Raw genomic sequence first — 16737 nt, 5'->3', positions numbered from 1 at the left:
ATACCCCGCGCGCCGCCCCGCCCCGCCTATAGCGGCGCCCCAAGATGGCGGACACAATGAGGAGGAGCCGCCGCGCCGCCGCCTGAGCGGGCCCGGCCCCGCCGCTCCCCGCATTGCCCCGCCCGCGCTTAGCCAGCCGCCTCTCTCCGTCCTCCGCTGAGCCTCACTAAGTCGCCAGGCCCCTCTTTGCTTTGCCTCGCCTCGCTTTCCCGTGCCCCGGGCCCGCCTTGCCTTTCCCGGCCCGCTCGGCGGCCCCGCCCGCCCGCCCTCAGCGCGGCCGCCCCTTAGCGCGGCTCGGCCCGGCGGCATGAAGCTGACGGACAACGTCCTGCGGAGCTTCCGCGTGGCCAAGGTGTTCCGCGAGAACTCGGACAAGATCAACTGCTTCGACTTCAGTCCCAATGGCGAGACCGTCATTTCTAGCAGCGACGACGATTCCATCGTGCTGTACGACTGCCAGGAGGGCAAGTGAGTGTCTCGGGCCCGGGGCTGCGGGCAGCGGGGTGGGAGCAGCGCGGGGCAGCGGGGCGTTGCGCCTTGTTTGGCCCCGGTGGCGGCGCGAGGGGAGATCTCGCTGCAGCGAGACGCACGCTGCTTAGGGATCGAATCCCAGCCTTGCGGGTCGGTACGAGCGTGTAAACTGGCTTCTCCGCCTCGCTAAAACACGGATAATTGCTGCGAGCAGCGCTGTGTTAAGTAGCTCCATTCGGCTGTTGTGCAAATAAAAGGTGAACAAGGCTGGCTGTCTGATTACTGTAACTTATAGTAGCCTGGGGATGCGTTCAATAAAACCCTGTTCCTGAATGGGACTGTTGTGTCATTGAGGTGTGTTGTGAGTGAGGGTGGAGTGCAGTGCTCTGTGTTTTTTTTCTAGTTGGGTACTGGGAAAATGTGCTCTGGCACAGTTGCCCGGGGACCTGGGGGAATCAGAGTCCATGAAGGTGTTACAGAACTGTGGGATGTGGCACTGAGGGATGTGGGCAGGTGGGAATGGGACTCAATGATCTCAAGAGGTTCAAACCATAATGATTCTGCGTTCCTACTTTTATCTGTAAATGTTGGTTGGAATATTTTTTGCGGTGTCTTTATGAGCCAGCAGTGTGCCCAGGTGGCCAAGAAAGCCAATGGCATCCTGGCTTGTATCAGAAATAGTGTTGCTAGCAGAAGTAGGGAAGTAATTGTCCCCCTGTACTTGGCTCTGGTGAGGCCGCATCTCGAGTTCAATGTTCAGTTCTGGGCCTCTCACTGCAAGAAAGACATTGAGGCCCTGGAGTGGGTTCAGAGAAGGGCAGCTAAGCTGGTGAGGGTCTGGAGCATAAGTCTCATGAGGAGTAGCTGAGGGAGCTAAGATTGTTGAGTCTGCAGAAGAGGAGGCTCAGGGGGACCTTATCACTCTATAACTACCTGAAAGGAGGTTGCAGTGAGCTGGGGGTCGGCCTCTTCTCTTGTGTAACTAGTGATAGAACCAGAGAGAAAGGACTGAAGTGCAGGGGAGACTCAGGCTGGATGTTAGGAAATACTAATTTCCAGAAGAATGGTCAAGCACTGGAATGGGCTGCCCAGGAAGGTGGTGGAGTCAGCGACCCTGGAGGTGTTCAAGAAACATTTAGGAGTTGTGTTGAGGGACATGGTTTAGTGAGATCTGTTGGTGACAGGTGGAGGGTTGGGCTGGATGATCTTGTAGGTCTTTTCCAACGTTGGTGATTCTGTGTTTATGCGATGTGTATTTAATCAATCAAGATGCTTATTTATGATGCTACTTTGTGCTAATAGACTAAAACTAAGGCGTGTTGGTTTCCTGTCAAACAGAATCATTTCATTGATCATGCAGCACTCCTTCTGTCTTAAGAACAAAACCCCAGAAACCTCTGCAGCCATTGGCTAACAGTGCTGTTGTTCAGAAGATTAAAAACACACAAATAAGACTTGGATAACTTTGATGGTGTATGTTTTGACAAGTGAGCAAATTTGTACTCTGGGGCAAACGGGCGCTTCACAGTGATGTCATTAGTCCATTAAAATGGAACAGTTACGATGTTGAGGTAACTGAAAGCTCTGAGAGAGTAATTGGCGTGGCTTTGATATTGACTTGGAATGTTTTTAAGCATAACATACGTACAAAAAGTGAAAGGAAAACTTGTGTGTCTGTTGTAGGACAGAGTATGAAAATGACAGGGTGATAATGCAGCAGAGCAAAAAATTGTTCCGCTGGCTAATGTGCCAGTGCAGCCTGGCACTTCTAGCCCTGTTGTTTTTTCAAGCAGACTAAGGCATCATAGGTGGTGTATTTGAAAGACTGCATCCTGCATATTCTCTTGATTTTGTAGACTATTTTTTTAGGCTTCTGTTCAGTTAGCCGATATTTCAAGTGAGAACTGTTGTTCTTCTCAGTCTGACGCTGCCAACTTCTGCTTGAAGTGAATTTGTGTTCATTTTTATAAGAGTAGGTAAGGCTACGTGCATGGTGCCTGCTCCAGATTGCATTCTTGATCCTAGTTACATACAGCAGCAGGGGGGTGGTGATGCTCATGCAGGCTTTATTGACTGCTCTTACCCTTTCAGTGTTGTAAAGAATCGTTTGGTGTGTTGGGAGGCATTTGGTCCTTCCATCGCCATTTCTGCCTGTTACTGATGTGTGCTTTAGGTTTGCTTTAACTATGGTAAGTGTAGAAACCTGATGACTTTCTGCTGCAGCTTTACGGTTTCATCAGGGCAACCCATGTTTCAGGATGTGTTTATATGGTGTTTAGAACATTTAAATAGAAGTGACAATCCCCCTCCACCCCGCTAGGTGTTCTGTTGACTGCATAGGAAGTGCATCTGTGTGTAGTTGTACTCTAGGCATGCACTCATCTTGTTTGCCTTGCCACTACAAATAAGCCATGTCAATGTAAGAGCTGTGTAACCAAAGCCATGGAAGTGAGCCTCAGGCTGTATGTATGGGGAGCTTTGGCAGCCTGTGGGACTTCAGCTGGAGGCTCATGGCTGTGGGTCTGCAACCCTGCTGTGATACAAAGATGGCTTAGCAGGGGTTCCGCTTGTATCTTAGTGTGTAGCAGTTGTGTTTTATTCATACAAGTCAAGAGGTGATGGAGCTGGATTCTTGCTTAGCCGTGGTGTTCACCAAACGTTTGGTGGCTCCGGTTCTGGGTGATGTTTTTACCAGAAGGAGCCATAGCATACTATACAGCTGCAGATACCAGCCTTGCCTGCTCTGTTTCTTCATTGTAGCAGACTAGACTGCTACTCTGGGGCACTCTGCTTTGGCAATATTGCTTGATTTGCAGTTAGGCTGGCTAGATTGGCAATCTAATGCATGAAGGGACTGGCTGCTGCTTGTATCAGCTTACATATTCACCTTCCTTAAAACACATCTACACATAATCATGGCATTATTCACGTTCAGAGCACGTAGATATTCTTTACTACAGCATGGAAGGTCTCTTCTCACCTAAGCTGTTTGTAGGTGCTCAGCAGCATAGCTGAGGTGGGAGCACATCAGGCACAAGATTACAGAGTTCAGTTATCCAGATTTAAATTCTGTACTTTAAAGCTTGTTATGTGTGTTCTGTTTTCATTTTGTAGCATCTTTGCATCTGCGAAGCTTTTGAAATTGATGTAAAAATCAACTGGAAGGAAGTGAGGAAGAATCTGTTGGGATTTGGTGCAAGGGGTAGAAGCGGGGGAGGGCTTTGCATGATTTGTGCTGTATTGACTTTCAGTTAATGGAAGCTTCTCTTCAGCAAGTTCACTTGAAGTCTTGTGGCTTCTGCTGTTTGAGAGCTGATCTTTAAGATTAATGTCTATTTTTGTTCTGATAGGAAACATCTCCAGCTCCTGTTATTGTTTGGGTGTGTTGCTTTGGAGCTAAAGAACACAAGGAAGCAGTTGAGTGTTTTAGAAATACCTTGTCTGAGGGTGTAATCTGGTGAACTGCTCTTTGGCAGCAGTATTGGTTTAAACTGCTCTTGTTTTGTTTCCGTTTGCACGTTGTTACCTTTAGTTTGCAGTAGTAAGATATTTTATGGGAGTGGCTTAGAAGCAACTCACTGAAGAGATTGCTTTATTTCTTACGGTGATATCAGAACCCATCCTGGTCCATTGCCCAGCTCAGAAACCACTGTGCTGCCTCAGCTGGGGAAGAAAGAGGAAGGAAGGTGCTGGAGAGCCTGCACCGCTTTTCAGTTCTGCTGCTGCAGAGAGATACACTTAAACTGCTGCTTCTACACTTCCTTTGCAGTTCAAGTTTCTACTACTGCAGTATATTCCCTGCTTACCAGACCCTCAACAACCAGCTCTGTGTGTTTGCTCTCTTGAATGTCTCCAGTTTTGTCACACGATGTTACACTTGAGTTTCATGCTGTAACTGATACAGGATTTGAGCATAATTCAGTTCTCCAGCAGTTTGAGAGTCCCTGTGTTACCACTGCTTTCTTATAGCACTGTTATGCATTTGTCTTAATACCAGGAAGTCATTCTGAATGAGATCTCTGAGGTTTTGAAGACAAAAAGACAAAATCAGAATCTGAAACACACAGCAGATGGATTTTGGCAAGGTGCTGATGAGGCAGTGCTGCTTGACATTAAAGGCTTCTCATTCTAGCAGCCCCAGCTCTTCATTTGTACACGTGGGGAAAAAGAAAGTTGGGAGGAGACTCATAAGTGGGTTTTGTTGGCATCCCAGGGAGCTCAAGCCGAGGGATGCTCTGGGAGATGGTACTAAGGTACCTGTTGGAAAATGAAATACAAATGCTTTTCTTTCATTGCATAAAAACATCTGACTGAAGCAATCTTGTAATGAAAACAGGCACTGCTAATGGGCTCAGTTTCGGATTGAGCTCTGTGTGAGGGCAGTTATTTCTGCTTCCTTTTAACAGGCCGAAGAGAACGCTGTACAGTAAGAAGTACGGAGTGGACCTCATCAGATACACACACGCAGCCAACACAGTTGTGTACAGCTCCAACAAGATAGATGGTGAGTGATCTGCCATAGTTGAGTGTTTTTAATCCACGTGTGCTTGAAGTGATGTGCATGGGTGTAAATAGCAGGGCTGGCAAAAATTGGCAGCAGCTTTTAGGTGGTGAGTATGCTGCCACGGGGGATTTGATGTTCAAGTCTAATGCACAGCTCAGTGAAATTCTCTCAGGCGTACTGTTGTGAGTTGTGGAGGTGCTGTGAGCGAGATGAACTTTCACTTCTTGACCCTGGGGAGTTCAAGAAAAAATAAAAACTCGCAGTTCATTTTGTTGGTTGATACCACTGTAATCAGCCTCTGTGCCTTATGTTGCTCTTGTGAAGTGAGGAAGGAAGAGGATGCAGCAGAGGGCGGGCTGAATGCCTGATGCACCGGTCAGCTGTGAAGAAAGGGAATGTTCTGCAGCAGAGATGACAGAGAGCTCAGGTAACTTGGCAACCCACCAGCCACAGCCAGGAGGTCGCAGAGCTCTTTTGAGATAAGCTGTTTCAGTTCATGAGCCCCACTGCTTTTGTCCTTGTAATAGGCACACACAGAAAATTGGTTTCCGTGCTGTTTTTCCCACAGTCGCTGTCTGCAGCAGCCACATTCTTCAGATCAATGACACTGAAGGGCTTTTTAGACCCTCAAGACTATCAACGAAAGGATTTGAATTTAATCTAGAAGTCCAGTTTAGGACTTGCATAAATAGAAGGCCAGTCCTTCCATAGGGCACTGCTTCTTCTCAAGGCTAGAAAAACTGCAGTCCGTTGGTTTGGAGCAGTTTGTGTCAGTTTTGTTGGTAGTGTCTGCCAGGAGTTCTTCATTGACTGTGTCTCTTAGCACAGCACTGCTTAAATTGGCTCTGACATTGCGTTTATAAACTCATTGATTTCTGAGTTAGTAGTTTTGCTTTTTCTATTGCAGATGTAGAGCTTAAAGGTGGAGATGCTGGTGTTTGGCAGGTGCTAGGATGTCAGTGGAATTAAGTGAATATGAATCTGGAGCAGGTGGACATTGAGAGTTTGGAAGTCAAGTCAGACTACACATTCAGGCCTAGCTTGCTCTGGAAATAAGGAAGTTTGTGATGGAACAGGTTTTGGTGATGTAGAAGAATGATGAGTGGGGCTGTAGCACTGGCCCTTCAGTCTGTTTCACGGCCAGCATACTTGTTTTATTTACAGAATTACTTTGTTCTGTAGAAGCTCTGGCTTGGCTGTTAGTTTAGTTTATACTTAATTTAACATTTTTAATGCTGTTTTCAGTTGAGAGCCCTTGTTTACAAGCACTGGTATGTCTTTAAGGAGCGAGAGTTTAACGAGTGCTGATCCTGAAGGAAAGCATTAGGATAAACATAGAATTAGAATTAATTAGAATAAAAGAAACAGTTATTAGAATGAAAGAAAAAAGTAGAATGTGAAAATGCTTGTGAGATTTAGACCAACAGTGCTGTAGGGCTCCACATCTTCAGTAGCAGCTAATGCTCTTGGGCAAGGTGTGTGGTAACCCTCCGTGCAGCGACCCTGGAACGTCCTGGAGTGCTGTCCCTCACTCCCCAGCGTTGGACTTGCACCAATCTGTTCATTTCTGAAGATCTCAAGACCTTGGAATGCAGTTCCTCTTGCCTGATTCCAGGCTGAGGTAGTAGTTTGTACAGTTTGAGGGTCTATGATACCACCCGGTACAGGAGATAACTGTACAGGCCACTGCCTTGCCTGGGACAGAGCGCTGCCAACAAGAAGGATCAGAGGGTATTTTGCAAGGAAGGATGAATTCTGCAAGGACACTTGGGATATCAGGTAATGATATTCTCACAGGAGAAACCAGAGGTGTGCCTTATCAGCATGATTGGAGCTCCAGTCCCAGTCAGTATGGGATGTGGTGCTGGTTTTAGGAATTTTCATTTCAACAGTCACCTGAGGTCACTTAAAGCCATTCAGAGCAGCGTGTCGCCAGTGTTGTGTTTCCTGCTTGATCAAGTCAGCCTTAATTTTACTGCCAAATACCAGAGGCTGGTTCAGAACTCTGATCTCAAACAGAAATGGTAACTCAGTCGTTTTTCCCACAGATCCCAAATTTTGCAGAATAATCATTTCAAACAGCCCCAGATGCTGTAACTCTCGAGTGTTAAAATGCTCCATGTGTATTGCATCCTTTGACCTTGTTCTTCTGAGTTTTCCCTGGGTTTCTTGGAGCTTCAGCACTCCTCATCATTACAGCAGTATGCAGTCACACAGCACTGTGGAGCAGATGCATCAGGCCAATCTTTTCCAGTTAGCAGGAGCTCAAACTAGTTCCCTTCAGCTGGTGTTAAAAGTAATTTGGATGATGCTGTCTTGTTAGTCCTTCTGTCTGAAAGCTGCTTTTAGATGTCAGATGTTTGACTTCTGCTTTTCGTGTTTCTTTGTCCAAATGTGTCTGCATATAAAGGTTAAAAAAAATTCACTTCTGTGCTCTAATCAATCAGCAAATTGCTTCCTCTTACAAAGATTTATTTTAATCTTGGGTGAAAGTCTCAACAGTGCCTTCCAAAATTCTGGGTACTTCTGGCCTTTGCTCAATGAAATTATTAATTGATAAATGCTTTAGTGCTGCTCTCAATTAATCATTTTAATGGTCTTGTCCTGGCCTTGAAGTTCATATTTTTTCTTCTCTCTGGATAAATTCACACATTTCCTGAGCTTTACTGTTCAGCTGGAGGCTGACTTGATGGATGGGTACGTAGGTAAGACAGCAATCTTCCTACTGTCAAGCAAGAATAAAAGCAGTAGCATCAACTTTGGAAAGTTCTGGTTTTGTGAGAGTGCTGGAGTAAAACCTGCTGCTGCTTTAATTTGAGCAACTTTGCAATTCATGTGCATAAACTGCAGGACATTTTTCCCTTTCAAAGACGTGATATTACTTCAGAGTGCACAAAGTATCCTTTCTGTTGCTTGACTTCCCCTTCTGCAGTGGAAACCAAGTTGCTTTATGTCTGTTTTTAACTTGATTGGGTTTCAGGTCTGACTTGAGCTCAGCTGACCAGGCTTACTCACTATTGCTGTGGGGAACAAGTTAACTGTGTGGCAGCTGTAAGATAACGTTGAGTTTGTGGTGTAATAAAGCTGATGGTTTGTTTATGGTTCCAGATACAATCCGGTACCTGTCGCTGCATGACAACAAATACATTCGCTATTTTCCTGGGCACACCAAGAGGTAAGATGTGGATTGGTGCATTTCAGGAGAAACTGACAGGGTGAAATGGTGCTTGTGCTGAACTTGAGCTGTGTTACACTCCAGTCAGTCCTCCTTTTCTTTTTTGCTCTGTGGAACTGTTGAATAGCAACACCATACAACGCCAGCTTGTACACAGCTGGTGAGGTAGGAGTTGCTTCATCGACTCCTTTTGTGTGTCTTTGATGCATCTTACCTTCTGTGTTGCAGAGTGGTTGCCCTTTCAATGTCTCCAGTGGATGATACTTTTATTTCTGGATCCTTGGATAAAACTATTCGGCTCTGGGATCTTCGCTCTCCGAATTGTCAGGTGAGATATCAGATCAATGCGTGTATTTGTGTTCTGTTCTCAGTTGGAAAGGTGCAAATGGATGTGTGAAAGAGAAATACTGTTGCTCATTCAGCATTAACACCTTCTTGGAGTTCTGAAGGAGTCTTGATCAAGAGGTCTCAAAAAGATTCTTAATTATTTCAGTTAAGCATGTCACACTGTGTAACACCACTTGCTTCCACTTATGTCTCTGCACTGGAGAAGCACTGTGAAGAGCAAGACATAACACCACAACTGATAAAACATCAGGCTGTTCCCCCATGCAGAAAGTGTTCTCTTAGCCAGCATCTCTGAACAGAAGGGGTGCTGGGAGATGCCTTTTGAGCGTTCACTGTGCGTTTGTGTTTAAATCTGATGCCCTGATGCAGTGAAGTTGGATGAAGAAATGGATGATGTAAAGTAACACAGCAACCGTGTGGTCTGTTTACTTCTTCCGTTGCCTTTATTGCTCATCAGACCTGGCTGTGAGCAGATGCAGCTTTCTAAAAGGAAAGAAAAGCCCTATCATTTTTATTTACTTATTTTGAAAGAGTAGTTTTCTGTGTTTGGGGTTTGTTTTGTTTTGCTTTTAGTGGAAACAAGCTTACATAGAGTGGAAAAAAAATAAAAAGTGCCCAAACTGACAACAGGACTGGGAGTAAATCTCCAGCTTTCAGTGGTGATGAGCTGTATCATCCCTGTAGGTAACGTGGCAGTGTGCCCTCATCTCAGTGGGGCTGCATATAAGAGGGCTGCTTTCTGATTGCAGATGATAGAACTGTCAATGAAAAAGGAGATGAAAGGTTACATCTGTCACTAAATAGAGCTGCCCTAGAAGTAAGCTTTTTATTTTTCCTAACATTTTTGCTTTTTTCTGGGACTGTGTGTTTTATGCCAGTGTCTGAATTTGCCATGGGATGAATTTCAGTCTTGGAGTTGCAGTGAATACTAAGGTTGTAATTGCAGTGACAGGGCAGTGACACCAAAGTTTGAAGTGGTAAGAATATCTGTACCAGGAGCTGCAACTGGAAGCTGCAGGCAGCAAGTGCTAAGAAACAGGTTGAGGAGCTGTTGCTTGTAGTTTTTGGTTTGCCCATGAGATGGCAGCTGTAGCTGCTGAAACATGATCATGAAACTAAAGATGCCCTGATTGTGGGCATTCTTTGTATTGGCTAACTTACTGCTTAGTTTCAAGGAAAAGCTGACCTAAACTAGAAAAAAATTAGCAAAGGCTACTGAGGGGCAGTATTATGCTGAATGTAGAAGCTTAACTGTATTGCTGATTTAATCAAAGATGTGTTCTTGTTGATGAACAGTTACATAGAAACGTTTGGCTGACACGCAGGCTTGCCAGTCAGTACACAGAAATCACATCTTGTTGGCTTTGGTCAGATTCTCTCGAGTCTTTCCTAGTGTGAGCTGAGGAAAAATTCACATAAGCCATAAAAATGCTCTGCTGACATCTGGAAGGTTTGAGGTTTCGTGAAGTTGGGATGGAAAGTTCTGCAGTGGTGTTTACCAGAGCTGTTTCTATCTGCTTCAAAAATAGCTTTTTTCCCCCTCATGCCAAAATTGGTTGCACATTGCTGTCAATTTCAGCAGCACTTTTTTGTGCAACTGCCTCCTGTGGGTGCTAATACAGTTACAGCATGCTCTTTCCTCTCCTTACTTTGAGTAAATGACAGCTGCAAGGAGATCTCAGTTTGTTCCAGTGTAAACTTTGTCATTGCACCAAACTGGAAGCTCGGTGTGATGTTTTGAAGTAGTCGAGTTGCATTTGAGAGGCTGACTTAGCAATGTAGGGAGATGTCAATATTCATAACAGAAACTCAGCCTGTATGCTTCTGACCTGCTTGCAGTGGGCTCTGGGGGTGGTGGAGGAAATATGAGCACCACTTCATGAAAATAATGTGGACTTCCTCTGTTTTAGGGTTTAATGCATCTCCAGGGGAAACCAGTTTGCTCTTTTGACCCAGAAGGGTTGATTTTTGCTGCTGGAGTCAATTCTGAAATGGTGAAGCTTTATGATCTCCGTTCTTTTGACAAGGTGAGCTACCCTTATGTTGTTTCTTACACTTTTTAGTTGGCAAGAAGTGACACAAACTCAGAGCTCAGAGGCTTTGTTTGCTCCAGCTTGCTCTCTGGGGTGTCTGTGCTTGGCACCTGTGGGGGTTTTGCTTGGTGTGTGTCTGATGGACAGTATGTGCTGTCAACAGGTCCTGAAATGCATTCCCAAACACTTGTGGGAGTTGATTTCTGCAACTCTTTCACCTGTTCCAATCTCACATTCAGGGTTTCTGTTGTTGTTTTCCTTGCTGCTTAATCTGGAAGATCACTGGAAAGGTGGAGCCGAGACCTTCAGAGGATGGAAATACCAAAGAAAATCATGAAATTCAGATGCCAGCAACACTGCCTCAGGCTCTGTCTAACTTCAGTTGGCTTTCTTTGAAAACTCAAGCTCCAGCATTCCCTTAAATGTATTTCTGCTGTTAAATGTAGTAGAGTAAGGGAAATCAGATACTGAAATCCCCTACTTGTGGCTCTTTCAGCTTTGAAAACCGCAGGTTCATATTTCAATGAAACTTAAACATCCAGCAGCGTGTTTTAAGTGTGACATTTTCCCTTGTCTGATATTTCAGACCTAAAGATTTTCTCTTATAACTCTGGAACTTCTTCCCTTTGAAGGGGCCGTTTGCGACGTTTAAGATGCAGTACGACCGCACGTGTGAGTGGACGGGCCTGAAGTTCAGTAACGATGGCAAACTCATCCTGATATCAACTAATGGAGGATTCATTCGACTGATTGATGCCTTTAAAGGAGCTGTCCTGCATACATTTGGGGTGAGCACAGTGCCTTGGTGCTTGGAACTTGACATTGAAGTCAATAGAATGGCTTGGGTCGGAAGGGACCTTAGAGATAAGCTGGTTTGGGGTATCACAAAACCCAGTGTCCTTCTTGCCCCTCTGCACACAGAGCTCTGTGGTGTCATAGAGGGGCTCTGCCCTTTGGTTGGGAGATTACTGAGTGCACTACTACATCTTCTGCTTTGTGCCATAGGGGTATAACAACAGTAAGGCTGTCACGCTGGAGGCGTCCTTCACACCAGACTCTCAGTTCATCATGATAGGTAAGATACTCAGAAGAAATTTCAGTGCTGTATGTTGTTTAGGACACCAATTACATCACTGTTGGGAAGCAGAAAGTATTTAAATAATACAGTGCATTTGTTAGCTTTCTTCACATTGACAGGGATTTTCTGTTTGTTGGTAATTGGCTCAGCATCCTTGAGAACAAATCTGAAGTGAGCCTGCAAGTGAGCGACATAACTGCAGAAAGTTTTGCCTGAGAATTTTCTTCTTGCAGAGAAGGGATTGTTCTTGCTTTCTTCATCCTTCTCTTTGGAAAGCACTTTACTGAACAAACTCATGTTCCTACTGTGGCCTTCTAAATGAAATTTTTAGTGAAAAAAGTTCCCAAATGCAGATGTCTGCTCAGTTTTTAAATATGGTGAAGTTATAACTTGTGCTCCTTAATTTTTTTCTTCCCGGAAGGCTGGGTGTAAATACAGGAACAGAAGAAATTCCTTGCATTTTTTTTATTGGGAACCCAGTTTAAAAGGAGACTAAACCAGAGCTGAGTTATAAAAAGGTTCAGCCTCCAGCTTCAGAGTTCACCTCGCAAATAACAATGCTTGCAAAATGCATTTTAAAGTGAACAGCCTGTCTTGTTTGCAGCCATGTGGGGAGCTGACATTTCCAGTGAAGCTTCTGGTATTTGGCATAGGTCACTGAGACCTTCACTGGAAATGCTCTCATTAGTTTGCACATGTAATGACACACTTATCCTGTGCCTGAAATGAGCACTTCTGTGGACAGTGGTTCCTGCACTCAGCTTTTGGCCTGGTATATACGAGTGCAAGCTGCCAGTGGTCTTTGCTCCTCACTTGGTCACTTGAGCTCTCTTCAGATCAGCAATGGTGGTCGTTAATCTCTTTGGCAGAACAGTGCTGCACTGTGTTGGGTCTCCACAGAGCAAAGACACAAACCATCTGTTGGATGCAAATGTGTGAGCAGTAGCCACGTTTTGTAAATGCTGTAGTGATACTTTCAGAAAAGTAAAAGTTAAGCTGAGAAGAGGAGGTGTGCTTGTTCCTTCAGTTCACAGACAGGTTGAACTTGGCTTTTCCTGTTGGCCTCCCCAGTGTATGTTGTGTGTTTTGTTTTCCACTCCTGCCTGCAGGATCAGAGGATGGGAAGATTCACGTTTGGAACGGGGAAAGTGGGATGAAAGTGGCAGTGCTGGATGGGAAACACACAGGTCCCATAACGTGTCTGCAGTTCAACCCCAAATTCATGACTTTCGCTAGCGCGTGTTCAAATATGGTAAGAAAACCACTGAACTTCCTCCTAGTCCTGTGATGCCCTTACCTTTTTGGAAAGGAATCTGAGAAGGTTCTGTGGCACCAATGGGCTTTTCCTTGGGCTTTCTGAGAGGTGGGCCTCTAGCAAACTTTTATTGCACCTCACCTCAGGTAGGTACATGGGGCAGCACAGCAAGTACTGCTACCTTGCTACCTGGTGTAGGGAGCTGCTTTGGCAGGGGGTTGGACTCAATGATCTCTGGAGGTCCCTTCCAACCCCTACAATTCTGTGATGCTGTGATACTGGCAGGAAAATGTTTGGACGCATGCGTGAAGGCAGAGCAGTGAATGAATGCAGAAGTGTGAATTTCTTTGGTTGCTGCACACAGCTGGTATTTTCATTCTGCTTAAGGCTGGCTTTGCTCTGCAGAACATGCAGTGCAAACCACAGCAGGTTCAGAAAGGGTTTAAACCCCTGGGAGGGTGTTGCTGCCTCTCCTGTGTCTCTGCCTGCCTGCTTATGGAAGGGAGGCACGAGCAGCTCCTGACTTGTGCTGTAGGATGTTTGCATTCTGCTCAGTGACAAATGTTCTTTCTTTCCTCTCTTGTAGGCCTTCTGGTTGCCGACTATTGATGACTAATTCCTACACTGCAGCTACTGTCAGATGATTTTCCATGCTGCTAACAGCAGTGTATTCTTGCAAGGATAGTATTGGAATTGCCTACATCTTCTAGACTCTGATCCCATTCCTGTATATGTTTCCATATGTCTTACCTTATTGGCTGCATTCCTCTCCAAGGACTCCTTCAGTTGACCTCCTAGCATGTTCAGAAGTGACATACAACACTTCCTTACCTTGCAGACTATGCCCAGCAGGCTTCAGCTGAAGTTGAAACTGGCACAGTATTATGAAAGCAGGGGAGTCTGCTTTATTTACAGAATGCTTGTGGCAGTTTTTAAGCTGTAATTTTGTATTCTCCATATTAAGTGCATAATACAATTGATGTTCCAAGGTGGAACATGCAGTTCCTTCCCACAAGTGCATGTTTTTCACATCTGGGATCTCTGTTTCACTGCAGTCCACGGATGGAAATTACTTCTGTGCCAAATGTGAACACTGACAGATTTCAACTCGAAGAACACATGCTGGAGACTCTTGCAATTGAACACATGCTGAAAGAGTGGGTGACTGTACATTTACATCATGCATCCTGTCATCCTTTTTTGGCAATTTAGTGTGCAACAGACCATACACATCTTTGACACTGCCAGAGCTTTAAGAAGCCTCCCTGCTGTTTGCTCTGCCAGCATCCCAAAGGGGGCACACAGTGCTGAAGTCTGGTCTGTGTCCCAAGCAATAAAGGAGTCTGTCAGCAGGAAGATGGGGAAACCAAACTGGGACTGAAAGCACAGTATGCCTCTGTATCTTCCTTGTGTATCATCTTGGCTGATTTTGTAAATACTTTTGGGGGGCAGTGGGAATGGGCCATATTTTTTTACTTCTAGATATTAAAGAATGTGATGTGGGCCAGTGTTGTGGGATGTCAAAGCTGTTCACGTTCACCAATGCAGTTTTCCCCTCCTGGTTTGTAAATAAGCTCTGTTAAGTGCTCCCCAGACTGGGGTTAGACCTGTATCTCTTGGCTGATGCAACAACATGCACAGTTGCTTTGTTATTTCACACACTGTGCACTTGTTACTGGGGGTGCAGGTTTTCAGCTGTGGCAACCCCCCCAAAAAAAGCGATGCTTCATTTGCCAGATGGAATTGCATTGAAAGTAAAGCTTAATGTGCTTTTGCTGGCTTTGTTCTGCTGTGGCCCTGTTCCAAGGACCACCCCCACAGAGGTGCTCTCCCACTCCAGTGGGGCTTTGCTGGCAAATTCTAGTCTTCAAGTCTGGTTCCAGGTTCTTTCTCCTGTGATGTTGACTGATTAGATACATCCAGTGACCAGCTCAGAGTAAATGTGGCATTTCTTGTATTCTTACCTTTCTGAATGTGCTTGGTGTTACATGCTGGGCCATGGCCTTGAAAGTCTATTCTTCCCTTCTGAATGTAAAATGCTGGCAAGCGTGGAGCACGGAGCGAAGGGGGCAGCAGACCAGCACTGCTGATTTCACCAGACCTTTCTGCTGTTAGAGCTGCAGTTGAGAGATTCATAGCACTACACCAGCATCCCTCTTCCCAGTGAGTACTGTCCCACCAGCACCTATAAACACCCAGGGCACAGGGAGGTGGATATCTCTGCCCTTATGCTCCCACTGGGTTTTCACCACCATCTCTTAAGCTCGGTGTTGTTGCATTTCAGGCTGCTCGGTGCTATTTCACCCTTCTCAGTGTTTCTGTAAGCAGCCATCTTTTGCAGTGGTTTGTAACATACAGCCCCTTGGGGTCTGTAGCACCTTTTAACAGTCTGCTTTTACATTCGTTAGCAAATGGTTTTAAAACTCTGTTGCCTTAGAGAATGGATACCCACCCAGATGTTTCTTTCCTGCTATTTTTTATAGGGAAAGGCATTTGGAAGTCTTTTATTCTAAAAATGTTCTTTGTTGACGTGGCTTGAGTGCTTGTTTAAAAACAGTTATTCAGTTCTCTTCTGCTTGCAGTGTTGTAGAACTTTGTGCATTGCAGCATGAAAAGCTTTTTAAAACAGAAGAAGAGGACCAAAGTACCAGTCTGGAGGAACACATCCCTGAAGGCTATCAGTGGAATTCTGGGGTGAGACGAATTCACAAGTTTGTGCCCAGCACAGCACTAAGGCTCAGTTCAAACTGGAATGCTTTCCAGGGCCAACTCCTACCTGCACAGTGGCAAAGCCAAATTTATGGGTTGGTATAGCAGTGAATGCTTTCTATTTGCCTTTAAAAGAAGGAAAGGTGCTCAGTAGCGTTAAGAAACTTTGGTATCCCGTGTTTCTGGAAGATCAGGAGAAGAAAGGTCTTAGCTTCCAGCTTCTACATGTGTCTCTAAAAGACTACAGTTCTTGTGCTCTTTAGCTGAGTGCCCCAATGAGAAACATACCTCATTAAAAAACAGCACTCAGATCTAACAGTGTCCAAACTTACGTAAAGCCAAGTAGGAAACAGCATTCTACACCCCACCACCCACACTGGAGATCTTTTAGATCAACCCTTCGTTCTTTAGGACAAAATAAAGCTGAAGGGAAAGCAAGACTCGACGGCCCGCTCCTAAATAATGCTGTTGGCTGAGCTCATCTGCTTGGACTGTAGGAGACTTGGCATGGAGTTTTTGGGGCTCCTGCATGCTGGGTTCATGTCCCAGCTCCTGGTCTGGGGAACATGGAAGCACTTAAGTGAACAAATGTGGAAGCAGCAGTGTATCTTCCTCCAGTGTTGCTTCTGCCTGTATTTGCACTTTAAGAGTCTCCACCTTGATTTTTGGGTCCAGGCTAGGATCCTGTTGAGAAAAAGCTGGTCTCTTTGGTTATGAGCTGGTTTGGTGAATTTAACTCCTAGGTGGTATATCTGCAGATGGGTGTAAATACATGAATGTGGAGAACTCAATATTGTGGCTGTTAACAATAAATATTTTGTAGACAGATTGCTGAGTGCTGTAAACTCTACATTTGTCTGCTGTGATACGGCTTGCTGGTTTCCTAGAGGGGAGTGGGAAAATGTACTTTGGTTGTGGGGATAGAGGAGCAGTCCTATTAGGCAGTGCCCTAGGAAGAGGAGTGTTCCCAGGCAGCTGATCCAGATGTAAGCAGAGCTCTTTCTCAGCAGGGAACCAGATTGTTGAGCTGGTGTAATAGGAGACTTGTGTCATTACAGTCCAGCTGCCATAGGGAATGGGGGCTGACAACGTGGGTAACATCCCCTGTGTGTTACTTTCAGCTTAAAGTCGAGGATGAGGGAGAAGCGGAGCTGGAGAGAAGCA

The 16737-nt window shown here is 45.3% G+C and overlaps 1 protein-coding gene across 1 annotated transcript; it reads left to right on the top strand.

Moving 5' to 3' along the window:
* The first annotated feature begins 24 nt into the window (after positions 1 to 24).
* Positions 25 to 14376, top strand: WDR82 (WD repeat domain 82). Its single transcript, XM_048958007.1, has 9 exons — positions 25 to 468; positions 4878 to 4975; positions 8084 to 8150; positions 8379 to 8478; positions 10409 to 10525; positions 11164 to 11319; positions 11537 to 11606; positions 12719 to 12861; positions 13451 to 14376. The coding sequence occupies exons 1-9, from the start codon at positions 308 to 310 to the stop codon at positions 13478 to 13480; spliced, it is 942 nt and encodes a 313-aa protein (XP_048813964.1). The 5' UTR covers positions 25 to 307; the 3' UTR covers positions 13481 to 14376.
* The last annotated feature ends 2361 nt before the right edge of the window (positions 14377 to 16737 follow it).

The sequence above is a fragment of the Lagopus muta genome, chromosome 11 (genome assembly GCF_023343835.1).
Source record: "Lagopus muta isolate bLagMut1 chromosome 11, bLagMut1 primary, whole genome shotgun sequence".
In the NCBI taxonomy this organism is placed as follows: Eukaryota; Metazoa; Chordata; class Aves; order Galliformes; family Phasianidae; genus Lagopus; species Lagopus muta.
The sequence above is the reverse complement of the archived record's forward strand: the minus strand, read 5'-3'. Positions and strand labels throughout refer to the sequence as shown.

What these genes read in the sequence shown, in the direction of transcription:
- WDR82 (XM_048958007.1), top strand. Translation starts at nt 308, where the DNA reads ATGAAGCTGACGGACAACGTCCTGCGGAGCTTCCGCGTGGCCAAGGTG. An exon ending in TACGACTGCCAGGAGGGCAA is followed by an intron (nt 469 to 4,877) that starts GTGAGTGTCTCG and finishes TCCTTTTAACAG; the next exon opens with GCCGAAGAGAACGCTGTACA. An exon ending in CTAGCGCGTGTTCAAATATG is followed by an intron (nt 12,862 to 13,450) that starts GTAAGAAAACCA and finishes CCTCTCTTGTAG; the next exon opens with GCCTTCTGGTTGCCGACTAT.